At 41.2% G+C, this 21862-nt stretch overlaps 1 protein-coding gene across 3 annotated transcripts in view; it reads left to right on the top strand.

Annotated features, from left to right (window-relative positions):
• The first annotated feature begins 1072 nt into the window (after positions 1–1072).
• The window catches only part of prkg2l (protein kinase cGMP-dependent 2, like), a 58383-nt gene continuing 37593 nt past the window's right edge, over positions 1073–21862 (top strand). The window contains exons 1-8 of one of the 3 annotated variants that reach the window (XM_073025331.1): positions 1073–1365; positions 4983–5487; positions 7109–7275; positions 9703–9816; positions 11198–11303; positions 12081–12144; positions 15547–15624; positions 16300–16394. In XM_073025331.1, coding sequence (XP_072881432.1) covers positions 5018–5487; positions 7109–7275; positions 9703–9816; positions 11198–11303; positions 12081–12144; positions 15547–15624; positions 16300–16394 — 1094 coding nt within the window. In that variant the 5' untranslated portion in view covers positions 1073–1365; positions 4983–5017. Of the gene's footprint in view, positions 1366–1409; positions 1453–2328; positions 2408–4982; positions 5488–7108; positions 7276–9702; positions 9817–11197; positions 11304–12080; positions 12145–15546; positions 15625–16299; positions 16395–21862 lie in introns of those variants that run through there. The other 2 variants (XM_073025332.1, XM_073025333.1) reach the window with 2 other exon arrangements.

The raw sequence follows: 21862 nt of genomic DNA, 5'->3' as shown, positions 1-21862 counted from the left end.
GTTAACAAATTTCACAACATATGCCAGTGATATTAAATCTGATTCTGAGTCCGATAATTCTTTATTACCATGTATATGCTGTTTGCTTATCCCCTTATTCCTCATTCCTACAAGCAACTGTGTTAAATTCTTTCAATGATCTTCCTTCTCTGATTCAGATTCTGATCCAGATTTATTTATCACATATACTATACATGGAAACATACAGTGAAATGTGAAATTTGCATTAACACCAATGCACCTGATCCCTTAAGGCATTTAAAAATGACTCTTGCCTCAGAGAGGTACTTCTGCATCTCATTCTATGTAATCTTTTTCACAATTTTCTAAGCATACAATGATCACTATTGCCCCTGTTATAATGAAACATGATTCCCAGATCTGGACCCAGTCCTGCTTCTTTGTCATTTTCTACACACATCAGGAAACTCTCCTGGCTTACACTAGGAATATCAATGTTACATTTGAATCACTCATCCCCATGTTTATAATACTTCTGGAGTTACAAGAGATTGCAAATGCTGGAAATACAGAACAACATACAAAAGTGCTGGAGGAATCAACGGATCAGGCTACATCCCTGGAGGAACAAATCATGAACACAAGAGATTTTGCAGATGCTGGAAATCCAGAGCAACACATACAAATGCTGTTGGAACTCAGCAGGTCGGTCAGCATCCATGAAAATAAAACAAAACACAGTCGACACTTCAGGCCGAGTCTCTTCTTCAGAACTGTCAACTGTGGCAGGACTACATCCAATCCCGATGAAGGGTCTGGACCTGAAACGTCGACTGTCCATTTCCCTCTATGGAAGCTGCCTGACCCGCTGAGTTCCATCAGCGCATTTGGGTGTCACTTCTCGCGCATTGTATCATTCAGCATTGAATGTCCTATCCGATCAAGTTCAGATAACCCCACTCTGTTCTCCCGGGAAACTTTCCCTTGCTGATTATAAAGCTGGCTCCCGGACAAGTTTAACTCCTTGGGTATTTTCTGATTCGCTTTCAGTTCCAGCTCTGATCCTCTAGAGGGAGGCGGTGAGGTGAAGAGGATTCAGAGCCGAGACTGCGGGAGCTGGGATCGTCACCCGTCTTCACTATCCCGTCGGTCTGACAAACCCAGACACCCGAGAGTTGAGAGACGGGAGAGAGGAGGAGACACACCCGACCGCCTCTACCAAGATTGTGCATCGGCCGAGACCGCCCATTGCCCGTACTCAGAAAATAGTTGCTTTACAAGGAGCAAAATACAAACTGCCGGAGGAACTCGGCAAGCCGAGCAGCATCTGTGGAGGCAAAGGGATGGTTTACGTTTCGGGTCGAATCCCCAGGATTGCAAAGGGAATAGAGCCAGTGTAAAGAGGTAAGCGGGAAGGGTGAAGCAGGAGCCGGCAATGGACAGGTGGAACCAGGTGAGGGATGGAGAGAGTTGGAACTGGGAGACTGGCCGGTGAGTGACAGGCAGGCACAGATAAGAAAAGACTTTATAAAGGGTGCGGCGTATGGAGCTGGCAGTTATGAAGCTATGTGGACGCAAGGGGTTGCAGATGGTGGAATCTGTTCAGCAAGAAAGGTAGAGGAACCAGTTAAGGGAGGGACGAAGGACAGATAGAGTTGTGTAACGAAAGATTACTGAGGAACATGCCACCTTCTCCGTTTTAAAGCGATCCCCCTAAATGGTACCACACTTTGTTCGGCATATTTAGCTTTTTTTTTAAATTCCCACCTCATACGTTATGATTAAACTTCACTTTGGGAAGGACTTGGGCCCGGGAGGTAGTGATAAACATTGTGTACGGTGATGACTGGAAGATGCAAAATTCAGAAACCCTGCTGGCACTGTACGCGTTCTGACGACTTGCAGTAGGTTCCTGAAAGAGAGCCAGATATTCATCGCTGGGAACTGCAGGTCGGGGGCCGCTTGCACGCTTAGTAATTAGGAAGGAAGCAAGTTCAACGTGCAGAATCTTATACCCGCCACCGTCTACTGCTTGATGAAGGGGGATGGTGGGAGATGGAAGGTGCACGGAGAGGAGGGAGGAGATGTGAGGAGGCAGGGCAGGTTATTGGAGGGAGATGGATGAATTGGTGCAGAGGGGACGGGTAAAATGTTAGAGGGGTTGAAGAGAAATGTGGGCCACGGGAAAGATGGAAGGAATGAGGGTGTCTCTGACGCGTACCATCTTCCCGTCTATATCCTACATTTCTACCACAAGTTATTTTGTGCCGCCATCATTTGTGTGTTTAACTTCCTTTTCGATTATGTTCTCACTTTGAGACGGATGTATATTGAAATATTGAATATCGAACTTCATTGTTAAGCACTGTTGATCTACGGCGTGAAACAGGCGAATTCGCCCTTCTCCTCTGAAGTTTATTCGGGGGCTGGGGAGGTCAAGCGAAAAGTAATGCAAGTAATCTGCGTTTTAGTTCATTATTCCTTCCCCCGTCGGCTGGCACAGCCAAGCACATTTTCTGAACTCCGTATATTGGGGCAATATGCGGCAGTGTCTCTCGGGCTCAGGTTCTGCCCTCATCCTCCCTCTTGCGCCCCTTGTTTTACAAAGTCTCCCCTACACCCCTCCCTCCGACCTCTTCTTTCTCCCTTCTCCCTCCGCACTCTTCTTTCTCCCTTCTCCCTCCACCTCTCAATTCACCAATCTCTACACCTTATCTCCCCACACACACTGAGCCCGTGCCGTCCCCTCCATCCTCCCGTGCACCCTTCATTTTCTTCCCCCTCCATCTTTCACTTTGTCTCGCTTCCAAAGTATTCCAAGAAACTAAAGTAATAAAACCTACTTCCCCTTACTTAATAAGATAATGTCTTATCTGTTCTTCAACACTTTGCCATCTCTTCCTCGTGAACTTTGATTTTCCTGTTACCCTAACCAATATCTTAACCTTAATCACATTCAATTACTCAGTCGCCAGTGTTCTGGATGCCAGTACTCCAAGGATTTAGGAACCTCTGACCCGCCACCATACCCTTCTTGCAGTGCTCGAGATACTGTATTTTAGACAGGTATATGGAGGAATTTAAGGTGGGGGGTTATATGAGGCAGGGTTTGAGGGTCGGCACTACATTGTGGGCCAAAGGGCCTGTAATGTGCTGTACTATTCTATGTCTATTTTGGAATTCATGGAGATGTATTTTTACCACCACTCTTGGGGTGGGGGAACAAAGAGTTAAAGATCGCTTTCATCATTGTTTGACAAGCTGAAGGATTTTTGAGGTTTCTTCATTGCATCATAGGTTTGAGTAATTTGTCTAATGGCGTCTGAGTCCCTTTTGCTAATCTCACTCTCCAAATATTACCCCTGGATTCGGTTGTACTGCTAATATTTATCTAACATCCCCTTTAAACTATGTATTATCTCATCTGAAATAGGCACTTGGGCTAATGGATCTGAATTCTAATAACCCTTTGTCTGAAAAGTGTCCTTCAAACCTTCCCCTTTAATCTTCAATGTTAAGTTATTCCAGCTTGTTACACATTTCATGCAGCCTTTCATTATTCATTCTTCAGTTGATTGTCCTTTTCCTGAGTAGCAGAACATTCATTTTTAAGATCCAAGTTAAGATATATGTGTGTGTGTATATATATATATATATATATATATATATATATATATATAGCAACACACACAAAATGCTGGAGGAACTCAGCAGGTCAGGCAGCATCCATGGAAAAAAGTAAAATAACACTCAGCATTTCAGGCCAAGATCCTTCTTCAGGACTGAGAGGGAAGGGGAGAGATGCTTGAATTAAAAGGTGGGTGGGGGGAAGAGGAAAAAGGCTGGCTGGAAGATGATAGGTCAAGCTGGAGAGGAAAGAATTGTGTAGGAGAGGAGAGTGGACCATAGGAGAAAGGGGAGGAGGAAGGGACCTGGGGGGAGTAGTAGGCAAGTGGGAAGAAGTAAAAGGTCAGAGTGAAGAATAGAGGAAGTGGGGTGGGATGGAAAATTTTGTTAACCAGAAGGAGAAATCAAGGAGAAATTGATACTCGTATCGTCAGGTTGGAGGCTACCCAGACGTAATATACTGTAATTCTGACAATACTGTTTGCCCACAAAAAATCACTGTCTGTCCTACAGTAAAACAGGCTCTCATACTTAATCATAAAAACCACGTTCTGGCAAACCAGGACTGGGTCTGATTTGGCTGATGCACCATTTCCACTTTGAAGGTGTCAATCAGTCGATGTATTTTTTTCTGTATTTATGTTTTTAACATTCCATCTCTTCAAGATTTCATGCTAAAGACCAATTATTAAGACCAATGATGAATTTCCTGACTCATCCTACAACCATGAATAGGCAGTCAATTCAATGCATTCAACAGCTTCAGTCATCTTCACCTCTCTGCTATCCCATCCCCTTTGCCAGTGTAATCTAACCGCCCCCATGTTTTCCCTGTCAGGTCACATACAAATGTGCAGAATAATGTGCAGCAAAAATGGAAAACTTTAAAAGTTGTGTCTGATTTATTCAAGTTTAGAGGTGCTGTCTTTCAGACGAATTTGAGGCAGCCTTGTTATGCTTCTAGTGTGAATGCACATAATCCCATTGACAGTATTTCAAAGAAGGACACAGGAGCTCTCCCCAGTACTTATCCTTCAATCCAAGGCTGCAAGCAAGTCATCATTATCATACTGCTGTTTGGGAAGCATGCTGTGTACAAGTTGCCAACTCTGTTTTCTACATTAGAAACAATCGACAGCCCAGCATATGGGGATAATGGAGAGGAGTGCATGTTCCATCATTCCACAAAACAATGCCCTTGAGATACTGGGCCAAGGTTTTGAGACTGTTTTGCACATATGTTTAAGTTTAATTGTTTACCATGTTACTTGCAAAGAGGAAATGATTGTTAATAGAACAGGAAACAATCTGTTAAAGAACTTCAAGAAGCACTAACTCAACCACCTGTGTTTTAACAATATTCTCCTGTATGAATGTCTTCTTTCTTTTGGCAGCTGTCTGGCTGGTCCTGTGTTGAGAGATCTTTGGGATGATTTATATTTGTGCAATGGGAAACGGTTCTGTGAGACCAACAAAGCCTGAACAGAACAACTCTCCCCCAGCCCCAACAGAACCCTCCTCGGAGGCCTTGGACACCCTCAGAAGAAAGATCCTGGGTCTAGAAGAAGAACTGAGGAGGAAGGATGATCAGCTGAGGCAGAAGTCAAAGAAAATTCAATCCCTGGAGAAAGAACTGAAAGGAAAACTTTCCCAAATCGCCAAGCTTCAAGATGCCATTGGGTACAACAGCACCCCTGGCTCCACTGCTGTCAACCAACACAAGAAACTCCTCAGCGTCATCAACCAAGGGCCGAAACGCTTTGCCCAGGTGGCGACTGAGATTCACCGACGCCTCAAGGCCAAAGAGGGGGTGTCTGCGGAGCCAACCTCCTGGAATTATTACTGCCGTGGCGTGCAGAAGTTCTCCATTGAGCAGCTTCGAGTACGGAAGGACTCCAGGTAAGAAATCAGAATCACTGTTGCCCCGGCAATTGAGCAGCTGGATTCCCACAACAGTGTGGGAGATAGATGACTCATTCCAACTAAATAACCCCACTTACTAATGACAACCTCGGAAGACCAAGTGCATCATTGGCATGGATATTTTCTATGTACTTGTCAATACCACATACTGTATCCTTGAATAACATAGTTAAACTGTTCTCACTATAGATGACATTGTTCAGTGAGAGCAAACTTGAATGTTGAACGTTTAGTTCATTGCACCAGGTATTCTCATTCATTCTTAAGATGTGGGCAGCTATTTCACCAATGCAGTTCGTAAAGTGAAGATGCATCTGCAGTCTAATTAGGTTGGAACTTCTAAAGCATCGGGATAGTGAGTGACTTGGACGTGAATCTGCAGATGGTTTTCCATGGCCTTTCTGTCCTTTCCTTCTGGGTGGTGGAAATCACATATTTGGCATGTGCTCTCAAAAGAGCCACGGCAAATTCTCCTTCCTTCATGAAGGTAGTATCCAGAGTACCATTCACATTCAGCCCTAACTTTAGCTCTAACCAGAAAGCATATTGGAAGTGTTTAGTTGGAACACAAGCTGTGGGGTCACACCTGCAGGCTGGTCATAGAACAGTAATAATCTTGATTGAGCATCATTGGCATCGGAAGCAGAAAGCACAGACATTTAAGATTGAACTTTAAGATTGACTATAAAATACTTTGGGGGCACAAAAGACATTCAGCTTTAGTGAGCAGCAATTCTGTGGGTGAAAGCAGCCTGTTAATGAGAGAGGTCAGACAAGAATGGCCAGACTGGTTCAAACTGACAGGAAGGCGAGAGTAACTCAACTAATACACGTTACAACAGTGGTGTGCATAACAGCATCTCTGAGCGCTCAACACGTCAAACTTTGAAGTGGATGGGCTGCAGCAGAAGAATACCATGAACATTCACTCAGTGACCACTTTATGAGGTACCCAATAAAGTGGCTGCTGAGTGTATATCATTTATCTGATTTTGCTCTTTGTTGCCCATAACTTTATAGCAATATTTCTTAAATGTAATTCAGAAGGTACCAGATTAACTTAGAACTTTAAGATTGACTATAAAATACTTTGGGGGCACAAAAGTCACTGCAGTCAAGTGTAAGGAAAGAACTCATATGTCTATTTTATCTTACACTATGGTTCATCCAGTGAACTCCGTTTACTGCCAAGTCCCATGTATGAGGAATAGTATATTTGGTTACTTAAAGAATGTGTATGAGGGCATGGGGGGGGGGGGTGCTCTATATCGTAAACTTTTTTTTGTGACATCTCGTTTCTCACAATATGGGCTGAAATTGGATGTACGTCGACAAAAGACTAAATCTGAGAGAACAAGAGTTGTCTTTGCTTTTGGTTGTCCCTGTTTTAGTGAGACCAAGTTCTGAGTTTGTTCTCTTCTGTGACAAAATGAATGATGCCCAGAAAAAAAAGAATGTCAAAGGAATTTCCTCTCCAGTTAGTGTTCAATGCTAAAAGTTAAAGTGGGAAGATAATGTACAACTTTGTAGATGGAATGGTTCTGTGATGACCATAGCCAGCGATGTTGGTGGTAATCGGAGTATGTATATTGTGCAGTTTAAAGAAATTGATAACCGATGCCATAATGCACAACGAGTTCCTGAAGAAGCTGGAGCCCCAGCATGTGCGGGAGATTGTGGAATGCATGTATGAGAGGAGCTACCAAGAAACTGATGTTGTCATCCAGGAGGGGGAACCGGGAAACCACCTCTATGTTCTAGCAGGTGAGGGTCATTGTCTTTGAGCTGTACAGTACAGAAACAGCCATTGTATTGATGTTTGGTCTCTAGGTGACATCTGACTGTATTGTGCCATGTATGCATGCATGATTATGCTTAATAATGACATCCCGTAGGGCGCTGTTTTTTTGGAACACTTAAGTATGTTCTCCATCAACAAAAGTGCACAGTTTAGTGCAGTAAACAGCGTCAATGGGTCAGATCAGGGGTAATGAGGACAGAGATTTTCCTTTACACCAAGATATCTCAAATTTGATTTATCCCTTTGTTTCACCAGTCCCTCACCTGATAATGATTCTAATTCTAAAATGTACCAACCTTTCCCTACCCACTGCTTTCCCCTTCCTTCGTCATGGAATAGTACAAAATCATAAAACATAGAACACTACAGCAGAGTACAGGTTCTCAGGCCCACAATGTTGTGCCGACCTTTTAGCCTACTGTAGGATCAATCTAATCCTTCCTCCCTACATAGAACACCAATTTTATTTTATCACCCATGTGCCTATCTAAAAAGTTTCTTAAATGCCTCTAATGTGTCTGCCTCCAATCTCCTTAAAATTATACTCCCTGGTTTAGCCTGGAAGAAGTCCCTTGCTGTCCACTTGTTATCATCTTTGATCTATCAAGTCAGCTCTCATTCTCCTTCATTCTAAAGAAAAAGCCCTAGCTCACTCTACCTATCCTCATAAGGCAACATAATTTATTGAAATATTAATCTTCTGTGTTTAGGGAATTTTGACTTGCAATAAAGTGAATAAAACTAAAGGGAAACCAATCAGTAAATATGTGCCATGCTCGTTGAAAGTTTTACATTGTTTTCTACATAATGCTATTTATTTAATGCTATTTATGACATTGAGACTTAATTGCAAAGAGTCATGAGACTTAATTGCAAAGAGTCATGAATTGATGTCCACAGATTAATGTACTTGGTGGTGCATTGGACATTGGCTAGGAAAGGACCCACCTAACTACCCAGCTGCCATTGAACTGTTTCATTGAAAACTGAGGTTATATCAGGCCTCTTAGCTGCTGGTTAACCATGTGTAATAGAAAATTTGTGTTGTGTAGCATTATAGTGATGCTTATGGAAATATGGAAATCATATAGACTGAAGCTATTGATGTATATTTTAGAATAAATTCCATCGGTTGTTTTAAGGTTACTGCAAATTTATCATTTTGCTTTAATAACCATTTATTAAATACATGCCTTAGCCTTATTCTTCTGGCCAATCTACATGTCATCTCCATTTGCCAATCTTTGTTCTATATGCCTGTCTTATAAAAATATATCCCATCGTTTTCAGAGCTCTAGTTCATCACAGTGTCCTGAGAGAGTCCTAGGTTTCCAGCATTTGTGTGGAAATGCTCCTGAACAGTCTAATCTTGGATTTTAGAATAATGTTTACTTGTTTGATATTCTTACTAAACGTTTTTGCTATCTTATTTTTTATTGGATAACTGGCAGTGTAAAATTTGATGATCTCTTTGACTCAGTGCAATTCCTGAATATATAAGTGAAGTTAATTTTGTACTTTTTCCCCCAAAACAAAAAAAAATGAGAAGATATGTGATTAAAGATTAGCCTTATTTGTTACATTGAAACATCAAATCATTCAAGGAAATGCATTGTTTCATCTACAACCAACACAGTCTGAGGGTGTGTTTGGGGGGTAGCCCACAGATGTCGCTATGCTTCCAGTGCTAAAGGATGCCCACAACTTACTCTTTCTATATGTATGTCTTCAGAATGTGGGAGAAAGCCGAAAACCCGGAGGAAACCCATACATTGACAAGGAGAATGTACAAACTCCTTATAGACCGTGGCAGGAATGCAGGACATTCAGACAAAGCAATGGCTTTAACAGGGGAGATATAGAAATGAAAGGTCCACATGTATGAAGGACCAGAACTCAAGACCAAAAATAAAGTAGTAATCACAGATAAATCTAAAAGGATGTTAGGGCAAAAACCATTACCCCGAAAGTGGTGATGATGTGGAACCTGGCCCGAAGGTGGGGTAGTTGAGGTGAATATATTCATTTAAGGGGAAGCTGCCAAAACACAGAAGAGAGAAAGAAACAGACAATTAATTTGAAAAGTCAAGAGGATACTTGTTTGGATCAGTTAGGTTGAAAAGCCTTTAATTTGCTGTAGATTCTGTGACATTAAATGCATTGTGCTTATTGCCTTGTCAATCAGTCTGCTGATAATGAAGCAGAACAACTTTGGAATAACACTGAAAGTTAGGGATATGCTTTGAATAAGCCAAATTAAGTAGTCTTCCTGTCATGAAGTGCAGCCTGACACCAGGATCTGGTGCCCTGATCTAGTGCGCCAATCTCTAGTAGATGTGACTATGATCATTGATTGCTACTGCAAATAAACTTTAACTCTACTTTTAAAGATGGGACTTTAGAAGTTATGCAGAATGGCAAATTGTTGGGACAGATGCATCCTGGGACAGCGTTCGGCGAGCTTGCAATTCTCTACAATTGCAAAAGGACTGCAACTGTTAAAGGTAATGAAAGCTGGGACTCCACGTGTCGGTTTCTCTGTCGTTGCTCCTGTCTCTCTGTAAGTACACAACTAGCTGGTAGTGGTATGGTGAAGCTGATCTGATCCAATAAATATCAACTTCAAATTTTACACCAACTAAAATTATATGTGAAGCTGAAGAACTAATACCTGATGCTGGACTCCAACCTCGTGCGTGTGCATGTGTTTATTTGCTTAGAAACTTGTTCATGGAATATTTAAGCTGATATACCACAAATGTACCATCACAAAACAGACAATGGTGTTAAGCTTTATATTTTAAGTGTCCTGTTATTGCCAAATCCCAACAGAAATGCAGAATTAACCCCCAGGACCTACAAGTACCTGGGGTGCACCTGGATGACAGGCTTGAGTGAAGCACCAACACAGGCTGTGTACAAGGGCCAGAGTCACCTCTACTTCCTGAGGAGACTGAGGTCCTTTGTAGTATGCAGGCCTCTCCTTCACATGTTCTATTAGTCTGTTGTTGCCAGTACAATCTTCTATGTGGAGGTGTGCTGGGGCAATGGCATCAACACAGGTGATGCCGATAGGCTCAATAAACTGATGAGAAAGGCTATTACAGTTATAGGGGTCAAGCTGGACACACTGGAGGCTGTGGTAAAACAAAGAACCCTAAGGAAAATCCTGGCAATTCTGGACAATGTTTCTCACCCTCTGCATGCCACCTTGGCTGAACAGAGGAGCACTTTTAGTAATAGACTAAGACAACTGTGCTGCCCAAAGAGGGCTATATGAGGTCATTCTTAACCTTGGCTATTAGGCTCTATAATGAGTCAACCCAAAGCCAAGGAAATGATGACTTCATCCTGTTAGACTGTTTGAGGTAACTTATTTGTTATTCTTTCTTTCTTCTCTTCTAATATTTGTATATCTGTGCACTTGTAATGCTGCTGACACTGTAAATTCCTTTGGGATCAATAAAGTCTCTCTCTCTCTCTCATTGACAATGGCCTGTATTAATATGTTGTCAGTGTTACCATGAGCTTTGCCCGCAATCTTCTACTAAGATCAGGTAAATTAACCTCAGCCTTGGGGAAATTCAAAGGAGAGTTTTGCCTTATTTGGTGAAGACTCCTAGAAGCTACATTTAATTATAAAAGAATAGACCATCAAAGTCACAATCTGTTGGCCAGCTCAGCTGTGTGTTTTCAAGTCTAACATCCTTTAGACTAGTGAAGAAGTTCTTTGGTGTGTTGGTGGGAGCTTATCAGGGACATTTAGAGATATTATTTTTATAATTATACAGTATATGTAGAGATATTCTCTAAAATGAAACCAGAACACCATGTTGGATTTAATATGTAAATTTGTTAATTGATCAAATGCTGTACCATTTTCAGCTGTGACAGAGTCTTGGATTTGGGTTCTGGATCGTCAGGTTTTCCAGAGCATCATGATGGAAACAGCACAGGCAAGGAATAAGAAATATTTCAACTTCCTCAGCAGGTGAGAACTGAGAGCCCCTGGGGCTGCTCTAGATATCCAGACAGGTCACATGACTGGCATTAGACCAACAACTGCCGGGCAGGATGGAGGACATCCACTGCTAAGCACAATGTTGATGTGTCTCATCTATCCACTGAGACCACTAATATATTGGATAAATGGTACAGTAGTAAAGATCAATGCAAGTGACTGAGGAAACGTGATGACAATACTGCTCAGTCAGTATTCTCTCCATTCTTTGTACTGAAGTATAACACTTTGCATTTGTCTCTGAGTTACAACAGTACTGTATCCACCATTGTAACTGCCTGTCTTTATCATCTTAAAACCTATTACTATTTTGCTCATAATTCAGCTTGTTTATGCTTTTTTACCTGCAAATTTGGAAATGGAGACCCCAGTCAAAGTTGCTGATATATCGCTGACAGAGGGAGAAAAACAGTAATCCTAGCAACAAGACCCAGGGAAAAATTATCGCTATACACATCTTACCATCCAATAAATAACTTTTATTATTATTCTGTTTTCATCATGTCCCTTTTTATTCCATAAATTTCAGTCTTGATGATATATCCATTTCAGTGTGCTTTGTCAAATATACAGTCAGGGTTTCTGCATAGAGAATAGGACATGTGTTTCCTGTGCTATGTCTAAGCACAGAGCTGAAGAAATTCAGAGCTTATTGTCTGTTTGATAGTGCCGAATATCAGTAAGGGTATAGAATGGACTTATAACGAGATGGTGCAATTTCTTTAAAAATACATATTTTTTATGCAGTGTTTCTCTACTGAAAGGCTTGCCCGAAGAGAAATTATCCAAGATTGTTGATTGTCTTGAAGTTGTGAGTACATTATTTTTCAATCTTGAAGATCTTTTAAAAATCTATTTGATTACATTGAGGACAGACTCCTACTGTGGAAAGTCACAATCTGAGATATTAGTTGGCAATACTTGAGCTTAAATAGAAGGATATCACAATAACAAAGTGCAATGTATAATAAATTCCTTGTTGAAAATTAGAGACATCAGGTGAATAGGTTATTTTTGGCCACTTGAACTGAACTGAACACGTAAGTCAAACACTCTGTCCTGATGCAGGATCTCAAACTGAAACATTGACAATTCTTTGACCCATTGAATTCTTTCAGCAGTTCGTGTTTTGATCCAGGTCACAGCATTTGCAGTCTCTTGTGCTTCTCACTCTCAAGACTTGTTGAATTAGTTGTCTCTCTGAAGTGAGATAAACCATTCCTCCTCATTCAACACGCCATTTGGTGTTCTGTTTAAGAACAGATTCTTGCACCACTGGTAATTATAACTTCTTCCCTCTTACTTTTTAATGGTACAGAGACTTTCATTGGATTGTGCCTACCATATCACCATAAAATACACAGTAGGAGCAAAATCATTCAGCCCATCAAATCCACCATTCCTTTATGGCTGATTTATTATCCTTCTCAACCCCATTCTCCTGCCTTCTCCTCGTAACCTTTGACACCCTTTCCTTGAGAACCTATTAAACTTCACTTTAAATATACCCAATAACTTGGCCTCCAGAGCTGTCTATAGTAATGAATTCCTCAGATTCACCCTCTTCTGGCTAAAGCAATCCCTTCTAATCGATGTTCTAAAGGGATGTGCTAGTACCTTGAACCTCTACCATCTGGTTCTAAGCTTTCCCACTATTAAACACTACCTCCACTCCATCTAGGCCTTCTAATATTCAATAGCAAACATTCATCAACATCTCTTTAATTAATAACTGAACATGTTTCCTAGTCCACTAATAAAATGGGCTTATTATTGGAGAATTAAACATTTCACCTTTCACAAAGGATTCTACTTACATTGCTCCATGTCTTCTAATAGGATACCCAATATGATGCTATTTAATTCTTGCAGTACCACTCTGTGTCCAAGAGTTTGTTGAGCCTTAGATCTGCTGAACTGTGGAGAAGCTCAAGGGATAAGGGAGATATTGGTGCAGCGAGAGGGGGCAGGTTTTTGTATCTGGAAAACAGAGAACCCTACCCTCACCAGGTTCATCAGCCGTATTTGAATATCAAAACTGGGGGCATGGCTTTTATGTAAGTGAGATTTGCAGGTAAAGTTTAAAGTAAATTTATTATCAAAATGTCTATGTGACACCACAGGCTACTCTGAGATTCATTTTACTGTAGGCATTCACAGTAGAACAGAGAAATGCATACAAATAGGATCAATGAAACACTACACACAAAGACTGACAACCAATGTGCAAAAGAAGGCAAACTGTGCAAACACAAACAGAATAATATTGAGAACATGAGTTGTAGAGTCCTTGAAAGTGTGTTAATAGGTTGTGGAATCAGTTCAGTGTTGAGATGAATGCAGTTATCCATGCTGGTTTAAGGAGCCAAAACCATTGAGAACTCCTTGGGATTAAATGTCAGGGGATGCAGACTGCAGTCTTCAAAGTTGAAAATGTAAATCTGCTGCACCAACCAGTTAGTACAGGGGATGAAAGTACAGCCATTCTGGAAGAGTTCCTGGTGAAAGCAGTTTTATAATGCTACTGTTCAGGTAGAAAATGGCCACCTTTAGACACCTCTGTCAAACACTATAACTCTTGTACTGTTTGTAGCCACCAATAGGACGAGCACCCAATGTGAAAGGACTTTTAATGTAAAGCAAATGGCAAGTTTTTTGCATCTTGGCTTAATAAATAAGATAATAAAGCTTGACTTAATAAAACCCTAGTTCAAATGGTTCAGTTTAATATCAGAGAATGTATACAATTTACAACCTAAAATTCTTACTCTTCAGCCAATCAGTGTATAAAAGCATGCAGACATGGTCAAGAGGTTCAGTGCTTGTTCAGGCCAAACATCAGAATGGGGAAGAAATGTGATCTTTGTGACTTTGACCATGACATAGCTGTTGGTGTCAGCTGGGGTGGTTTGAGAATCTCAGAAACTGCTGATCTCCTGGGATTTTTATTCACAACAGTCTCTAGAGTTATAGGAAATTGTGCAAAAAATCAAAAAAAATCCAGTGAGCAGCAGTTCTATGGGAAAAACATCTTGTTGAGGAGGAAAAAACTTGACAGTAACTCAGGTAACCCTATGTTACAAAGGTGGTGTGCAGAAAGGCATCTCTGAATACACAACATCAGAACCTTGAAATGGACGTGCTACAGCAGCAGAATTCTACACTCTGTGACCACTTAATTAGGTACAGAACAATCCTAATGAAATTGCCACTGAGTGTAAGCATCGTCACCATGAATGCCAGCAATAGCAGTTTGTACTATCTTAGGATGTACTGCACCAACTCACTAAGATGACACCTTCTAAATCCATGACGTTCTCCAGCTAGGAGGACAGGGTCAGTAAAGGCGTGAAGGCATCATCATTTGAAAGTTGCCCTCCAAGATAAGTATGATCTTGACTTGGAAATACATCATAAACATGATAAATTCTGCAAATGTTGGAAATCCAGAGCAACACACACAAAATGCTGGATGAACTCAACAGATCAGGCAGCATCCATGGAAATGAATAAACGGTCGAGGTTTCAGGACAAGACCCTTCTTCAGGACATAACATCACTGTTAAAGTTATAGAGCACTGCAGCAAAGAAAAAGGACCTGGTCTTCTGCCTATCCCTATCTACTTGCGTCTGGACCATAGCCTTCCATACCTCTCTCATCCACGTACTATCCAAACTTCTTTTAAATGTTACTATTGAACCTGCATTTACCACGTTGACTGAGTGAAGTTCCCTTCAGACTGTGCTTAAATATTTTGCCTTTCACCCTAAACTATTCTCACCCAACCTAAGTGAGAAAGGCCTGAATTCATTCATCGTCACTAAGTTAAAACTGGGTGTATCCATGACTCACGGGCTGCAGCAGTTCAAGACTACCTTCTCAAGTGCCGTTAGTGATGGACAGTTAAATGCAGGTGCAATCTGTTAAGCCCACACCCCTTTAATGATTAAAAATACATCAGGTGTAGTGACAGTATGTAGCCGGACTTTTCAGAATAGGGTGCTCTTTAGAATCAGAAAGCTACAACCCTCTGCATTACTGTTGGATTCTGGAGCAAAGAGGAAACCTGGATGCCTGGAAAATAAACAAAGATTTTGATGTATTTCTCTTAATTTATACAATGGTTTATTTACTTATCTGACTATTCAAACAGTGTTATAAAATCTACTCTCTATTACTTGCAGTAATATGCAATCTCTCCATCTCTGATAGGATTACTATGATAAGGGAGACTATATAATTCGTGAAGGAGAGCAAGGTAGCACCTTCTTCATCATTGCAAAAGGAAAGGTAGGTGTTCATTTATATTCAAAAATTTATCTCTGGAATGCAGAAACAATTCCATTGCTATGATATGTGGTCCAGCTAAGGTTAATATTCCTTCTGTCTTTTTGACAGGTTTATGAAGATATTTTTTGAACTGAAAAACTTGCTCATTTAAAAATTGAAATTCCAAGTGAAGTTTAGTAATGATTTCATGTTTAGCACAAGTATCTTTCTATTAGTAAATGAATTGACCAAATTGCATTATAAGCTTGATCATATAACCTGGACTAATGTATTAATGTAGGAGTGAGGGGGACTCCTGCATTCCTGGATGTGCATACTTGAGCATGCGTTGCTAAAATGGCTAAATGGTCATGTGTCCTGGTCAGAATTCCTGCCCAATCCAAACACTAAAATTAACAAAATGGCTTTGTTTGCTCTGTGTACCATAGTTGCTTTGTGTACTAACATTACAATGAAAAGTGCTATTTTTAAGTAATTTTCAAAGCCTTGCATCATTTTGCACAGTATTCTAAGATAAGAAAGATGCAAAAAACAATAATTATGCCACGTTGTCAGACAACTAACCAGCAATGTGACAGGCTGTTCTATAATGGAAGGTATTTCTGTTAAGGTGCACATGTATCTATGCCCGTTTTAATATTTAAGGGTTCACATGGTTTTGTTGATCTTGAACAGGTTCATGTGACACAGACGAGAGAGGGAGCTGAAGAACCACAAGAAATTAAGACATTAAAGGCAGGGGAATATTTTGGAGAGAAAGCTTTGATAAGGTACAGCAGTATGGAGTGTATAGAATGCTATAAATCTCACGGCTGAAATGGAAAGTAAGCAACCTACAAGATGTTTTAATTTGTGCTAGTTATTCGTTATCAGTACTGATCAATCACAGAATGAAATAGTAGGTGAATAGGTCACTTGAGCCACAAAATCCCACCATCACTCAATGAATTGTGTAAGCCAAATGACCACCCTATTGGTTAGTCCACAGATAGTTAAGCAATGAAGGGAGCAAAGACATTGGCTCCTGCCAGATCATTAATCAGGTTATGAACCTTTTGACCATTTTGCATTCTATTCTACAAAAGAGAGCAATGATGCTATAGCTATAGTTACTTTGTCAGATTGTTAATCAAAGTATAAACCCTTCTGAAACTTCCTCTACACATTAGTCTCCAAGGGAAGGTTGTTTTAAGCATTGTGATATCACCGTTTTTTGATTGTCCCAAAACACTTTGGCTTTCGACAGAGAAGAACCATTCCACAAAATGCCTCAGTAGAACAAAGTGAAGATTTCAGAAAAGAATTAATTACAAAAAGAAACAAATTAACTACGGTATAATTGCTTCCTTTGTCTTTTGGTTCTCAATGGTACTCAGCAGTTTTCTTAGTCATTATGGCATGCCAACACAATGCCTCCAAATCAAAATTCACAATTTCAGAGTCATACATGACAGGAATGCGTCAAAGCCAGCCATGAAGCACCCACTTGCACTAACTCAATTCTAATCCCACATTATTTCCTCCACATCAACTTCCCCCAAGCCCTTCAACAAAGTTTACGCACACAAGGAGAAAATTTGCACATTTTGTCAGACAAGTCCACATATTTGGGGATGTGGGATGAAGTCAGAACGCCCATGGTCCTAGTGAGAATGTACAAAGTCCATGCAGAAGTCAGGATTGGACGCAGGTAGTCAGAATGAACTACACCACTGTGTCTGCCCCACCTTAGCAGCCAGCTAGTTCCACATGATTAAAGCTGTCCATTGGCCTGTGTGCTGGGCTACTGGTTTTACTTCCTAAAGAAATTTAACTGATAGCCCAGCAGACACCAGAATTTGATGGATGCCAAACACATTGTACAACCAGAGGTCTTGGAGCATCTGAGATACAAAACAAGTGTGCCAGTGCTTGGCTGCTGACTCCTGTTATTTTGTGGACTTTGATTCACAATTCAGAAAGTGGAATAAGAACATAAGAAATAGGATCAGGAGTAGGCCATCTGGCCCATCGAGCCTGCTCAGCCCTTCAATACAATGATGTCTGATCTGGCCATGGACGTATCTCCACCTACCTGCCTTTTCCCCACAACCCTTAATTTCCCTACTCTGCAAAAATCTATCCAAACTTGTCTTAAGTATACTTACCGAAGTAGCCTTCACTGTTTCATTGGGAAGAGAATTCCACAGATTCACCACCCTTTGGGAAAAGCAGTTCCTCATCATCTCTGTCCTAAATCTACTCCCCTGAATCTTGAGGCTATATCCCCTAGTTCTAGTCTCACCTATCAGTGGAAACAACTTTCCTGCCTCTGTCTTATCTATCACTGACCTTTTTGACCTCAGACAATTATAGTACATTCTGCCCATTCACACACTTCCAGCCAGTTCTGTTTGTCACATCTGTTTGTAGCACAGTGAGTATCCACGAAGAAACTTTTCAGTGTGAGGAGAGCTTCTGCCTCCATTTACCCTTCATCCTGAGTGTTCAAACTCCTACCATGCTTACTTGAATACTCAACTAGATCCAACTTTTGACACCATCCCCAACTAATTCCCTTAATCAGCCCTCAGCTTTCTTTTCTGCTTCTTTCTCCTGGATTTCTTACTTGATTTCTTAGTGCATTAAGGTTCAGAGTTTTAACAGCTACAATGCAAAGAATGCACTGACTGCATCTTGAACCAAAACTAATTGAATGGCTGAGATTAAAAGTTCCCAGTGGAAGAATTCACTGAGAATAGGTTCAGAGTTAATGGTAGGTCCTTTGTGTAGAATGTGGAAACTCTGGGAGACCTCCAGTCTCCCTGATAACTACATCTGCATGAAGAGCATCAAACTGCATCTCCTTGGAGACTGTGTTAAGGAGCTAGACTTGCAGCTCGATGACCATTGGCTAATATGGAAGAGTGAGGAGGTGATGGATAGGAGCTATGGGGAGATAGTCACCCTCAAAGTTGCAGGAGGCAGGAACCTGGGTGAGTGTCAGGAGAGGGAAAAGGAATAAATAGGCAGTCTGTGCAGAGTAACCCTGTGGCCGTTCCCCTCAATAATGAGTATTCCTTTGCATACTGTTGGGGGGAGAAGAGGAGTGCAGTAACGATAGAGGATTGCGCAGTTAGAGTTGCAGGAGATTATCTGTATGTGAAAAATAAACCTGGATGATATGTGGCCTCCCAGATGTCAGGGTCAGGGATATCTTGGTTTGGGTCTACGGTGTTCTAAACAGGGAAGGTGAGCAGCCAGATATCATGGTACATATTGGTACCAACGACATAGGTCAGAAAAGGGAGGAGGTCCTGATGAGAGAATATCGAGTTATGTAGAAAGATGAGGAACAGGACCTTCAGGGTAGAAATCTCTGGACTGCTACCTGTGCCACATGCCAGTGAAGGTAGGAATAGAATAGGATGATCTGGCAGATGAATGTGTGGCTCGGTAATGGTGCAGGGGGCAGGGATTCAGAATTCTGGATCATTGGGATCTCTTCTGGGGAAGGTACGATCTGTACAAAAAGGACAGTTTACACCTGAACCCGAAAAGGAAAAATATCCTTGTGGGTAGGTTTGCTAGAGCTGTTGGGGGGGGGGGGGGGGAGGTTTAAACTAATTTGGCAGGGGAATGGGAAACAGAATGATAGGGCTGAGGTTGGGGCAGTTGGTATACAAGTAGATGCAGTGTGTAGTGAGACTATGAGGAAGAACAGGCAGATGACAGGGCAAAATTGCAGGCAGTGGGATGAGCTGAAGTGTAACATGGAGGCATAATCACAAAAGATGATGAATTCAGGACTGAAAATGTTATATTTGAATACACACAGTATACAGAATAAGGTAGATGCCCTTGTAGAGCAGATAGAGATAGGCAGATATGACGTTGTGGACATCACTGAAATGTGGATGAAAGATCATAGTTGGAAGTTTAAACATCCAAAGATACACATTGTATCGAAAGGGCAGGCAGGTAAGTTGCGGGGGGGGGGGGGGGGTGGTAGCTCCATTTCTAAGGTGTCACCTCCTTAGAAAGAGGTGACGTAGGATTGGAAGATGTAGAATCCTTGTGGGTAATGCAAAGGTTAAAAGGTCCTGATGGGAGTTATATACAGGCCTCCAAATAGTAGCCAGGATGTGGGATACAAATTACAATGGGAGATAGGAAAAGAATGTAAAAGGGGCAATGTTAGATTGTGGTGAGGGATTTCAATATGCTGGCAGATTGGGAAAATCAAGTTGGTGCTGGATCCCAAGAGAAGGATTTTGTAGACTGCCTATGAAATGGCTTTTTAGAGCGGCTTGTGGTTGAGCCCACTAGGGGAAAGGCAATCCTGCATTTGATTAGGGACCTTAAGGCAAAGAAACCCTTAGCAGGTAGTGATCGTAATATAATAGAATTCACTTTGAAGTTTGAGAGGGAGAAGATTACAGTATTACAGTGGAGTAAACAGATTACAGAGGCACAAAAGGGGAGCTGGCCAAAGTTGATTAGAAGAGGATGATAGCAGAGCAGCAGAGTCTGGAGTTTCTGGGGGCAATTCAGAAGGCTCAAGATAGATACCTCCTGAGGATGTGGAAATATTGTAAAGGGAGGATGAAGCAACTGGGACTGACAAGGTAAGTCAAAGACAACATAAAAGAGAGGGCATTAATATAGCAGAAATGAGTGGGAAGTTAGAGAATTGAGAAGCTTTTAAAAACCAACAGAAGGCAACATAAGCCGTAAAGAGAAAAAGGAAGAAATATGAAGGTAAGATAGCCAATAATATAAAAGAGGATGCCAAAACTATATAATGAGTGAAAGGGAGGTGAGAGTGGATATCGGACCCCTGAAAAATGATGCTGGAGAGGTAGTAATAGGGGACAAAGAAACAGTGAACAAACTTAATAAGTATTTTGCGTCAGTCTTCACCATGGAAGACACTAGCAATATGACAGAATTCGAGAGTGCCAAGGAATAGCAACAGTTGCTGTTGCTAAGGAGAAAGCGTTTGAAAAGCTGTTGGGTCTGAAGGTAAATAAGTCACCTGGACCAGATGGATACAGCCAGGTTTCTGAAAGAGGTAGCTGAAGAGATTGTGGAGGCATTAGTAATGATTTTTAAAGAATTGCTAAATACTGGACTGGTTCTGCAGAAGTGAAAAATTGCATATGTCATTCCACTCTTTAGGAAGGGAGGGAGGCAGAAGAAAGGAAATCATAGGAAAGTTAGTCTGTCTTCTGTGGTTGGGAAGATGGTCTGTTATTAAGGATGAGGTTTTGGGGTACTTGGAGAAATGTGATAACATTCATCAAAGTCAGCATAGTTTTCTTAAGGGAAAATCTTGCCTGACAAATCTGTTGGAATTCTTTGAGGAGAGAACAAGCAAGATGGGCAAAAAAGTGGATGTTGTTCACTTGAATTTTAAGAAAGCCTTTGACAATGTGTTGCACATGCTTAACAAACTAAGAGCCCATGGTATTACCAGAAAGATACTAGCATGGATAGAAGATTAGCTAACTGGCAGAAGACTGAAGAGTGGGAATAAAGGGTGCCTTTTCTGGTTGGCTGCTAGTTACTACTATTATTCCACAGGGGTCTGTGTTGAGACTGCTTACTTTCACGTTAAACAGTATATCAATGATTTGGATGATGCAATTGATGGCTTTGGTTCAAGTTTGTGGACAAAATGAAGATAGGTAGAGGGGCAGGCAGAATTGTGGAAGCAGGGAATCTGTAGAAGGACCTAGACAGATCAAGAGAACAGGCAAAGAAGTGGCAAATGGAATATAGTGTAGGGAAGTGTATAATTATGCACTTCGGTAGAAGGATTAAAAGTGTAGACTATTTTCTAAACAGGGAGAAAATTCAAACAACAGAGGTGCACAGGGACTTGTGAATCCTTCTGCAGGATTCCTTAAAAGTCAACTTCCAGGTTGAGTTGGTGCTAAGGAAGGCAAATTTCGAGAGGACTAGAATATAAAGCAAGGATGTAATATTGAAGCTCTATATGGCAGTGGTCAGACCTCTCTTGGTGAATTGTGAGCAGTTTTGGGCCCCTTATCTCAGAATAGATTTGTTGGCATTGGAAAAGGTTCAGCGGTGATTCACAAGAATGATTCTGGGAATGAAAGAGTTAACATATGAGGAGCGTTTTGATGAATCACTGTGTGTACTCACCGGAGTTTAGAAGAATGGGGGTGGAATTCTCATTCAAATCTATTGAATATTGAAAAGTCTGGATAGAGTGGCTCTGGAGAGGATATTT

The sequence above is a fragment of the Hemitrygon akajei genome, chromosome 21, assembly GCF_048418815.1.
Source record: "Hemitrygon akajei chromosome 21, sHemAka1.3, whole genome shotgun sequence".
Classification (NCBI taxonomy): domain Eukaryota; kingdom Metazoa; phylum Chordata; class Chondrichthyes; order Myliobatiformes; family Dasyatidae; genus Hemitrygon; species Hemitrygon akajei.
Note: the sequence above shows the minus strand (reverse complement) of the source record. Positions and strands in the feature narration are given on the sequence as shown.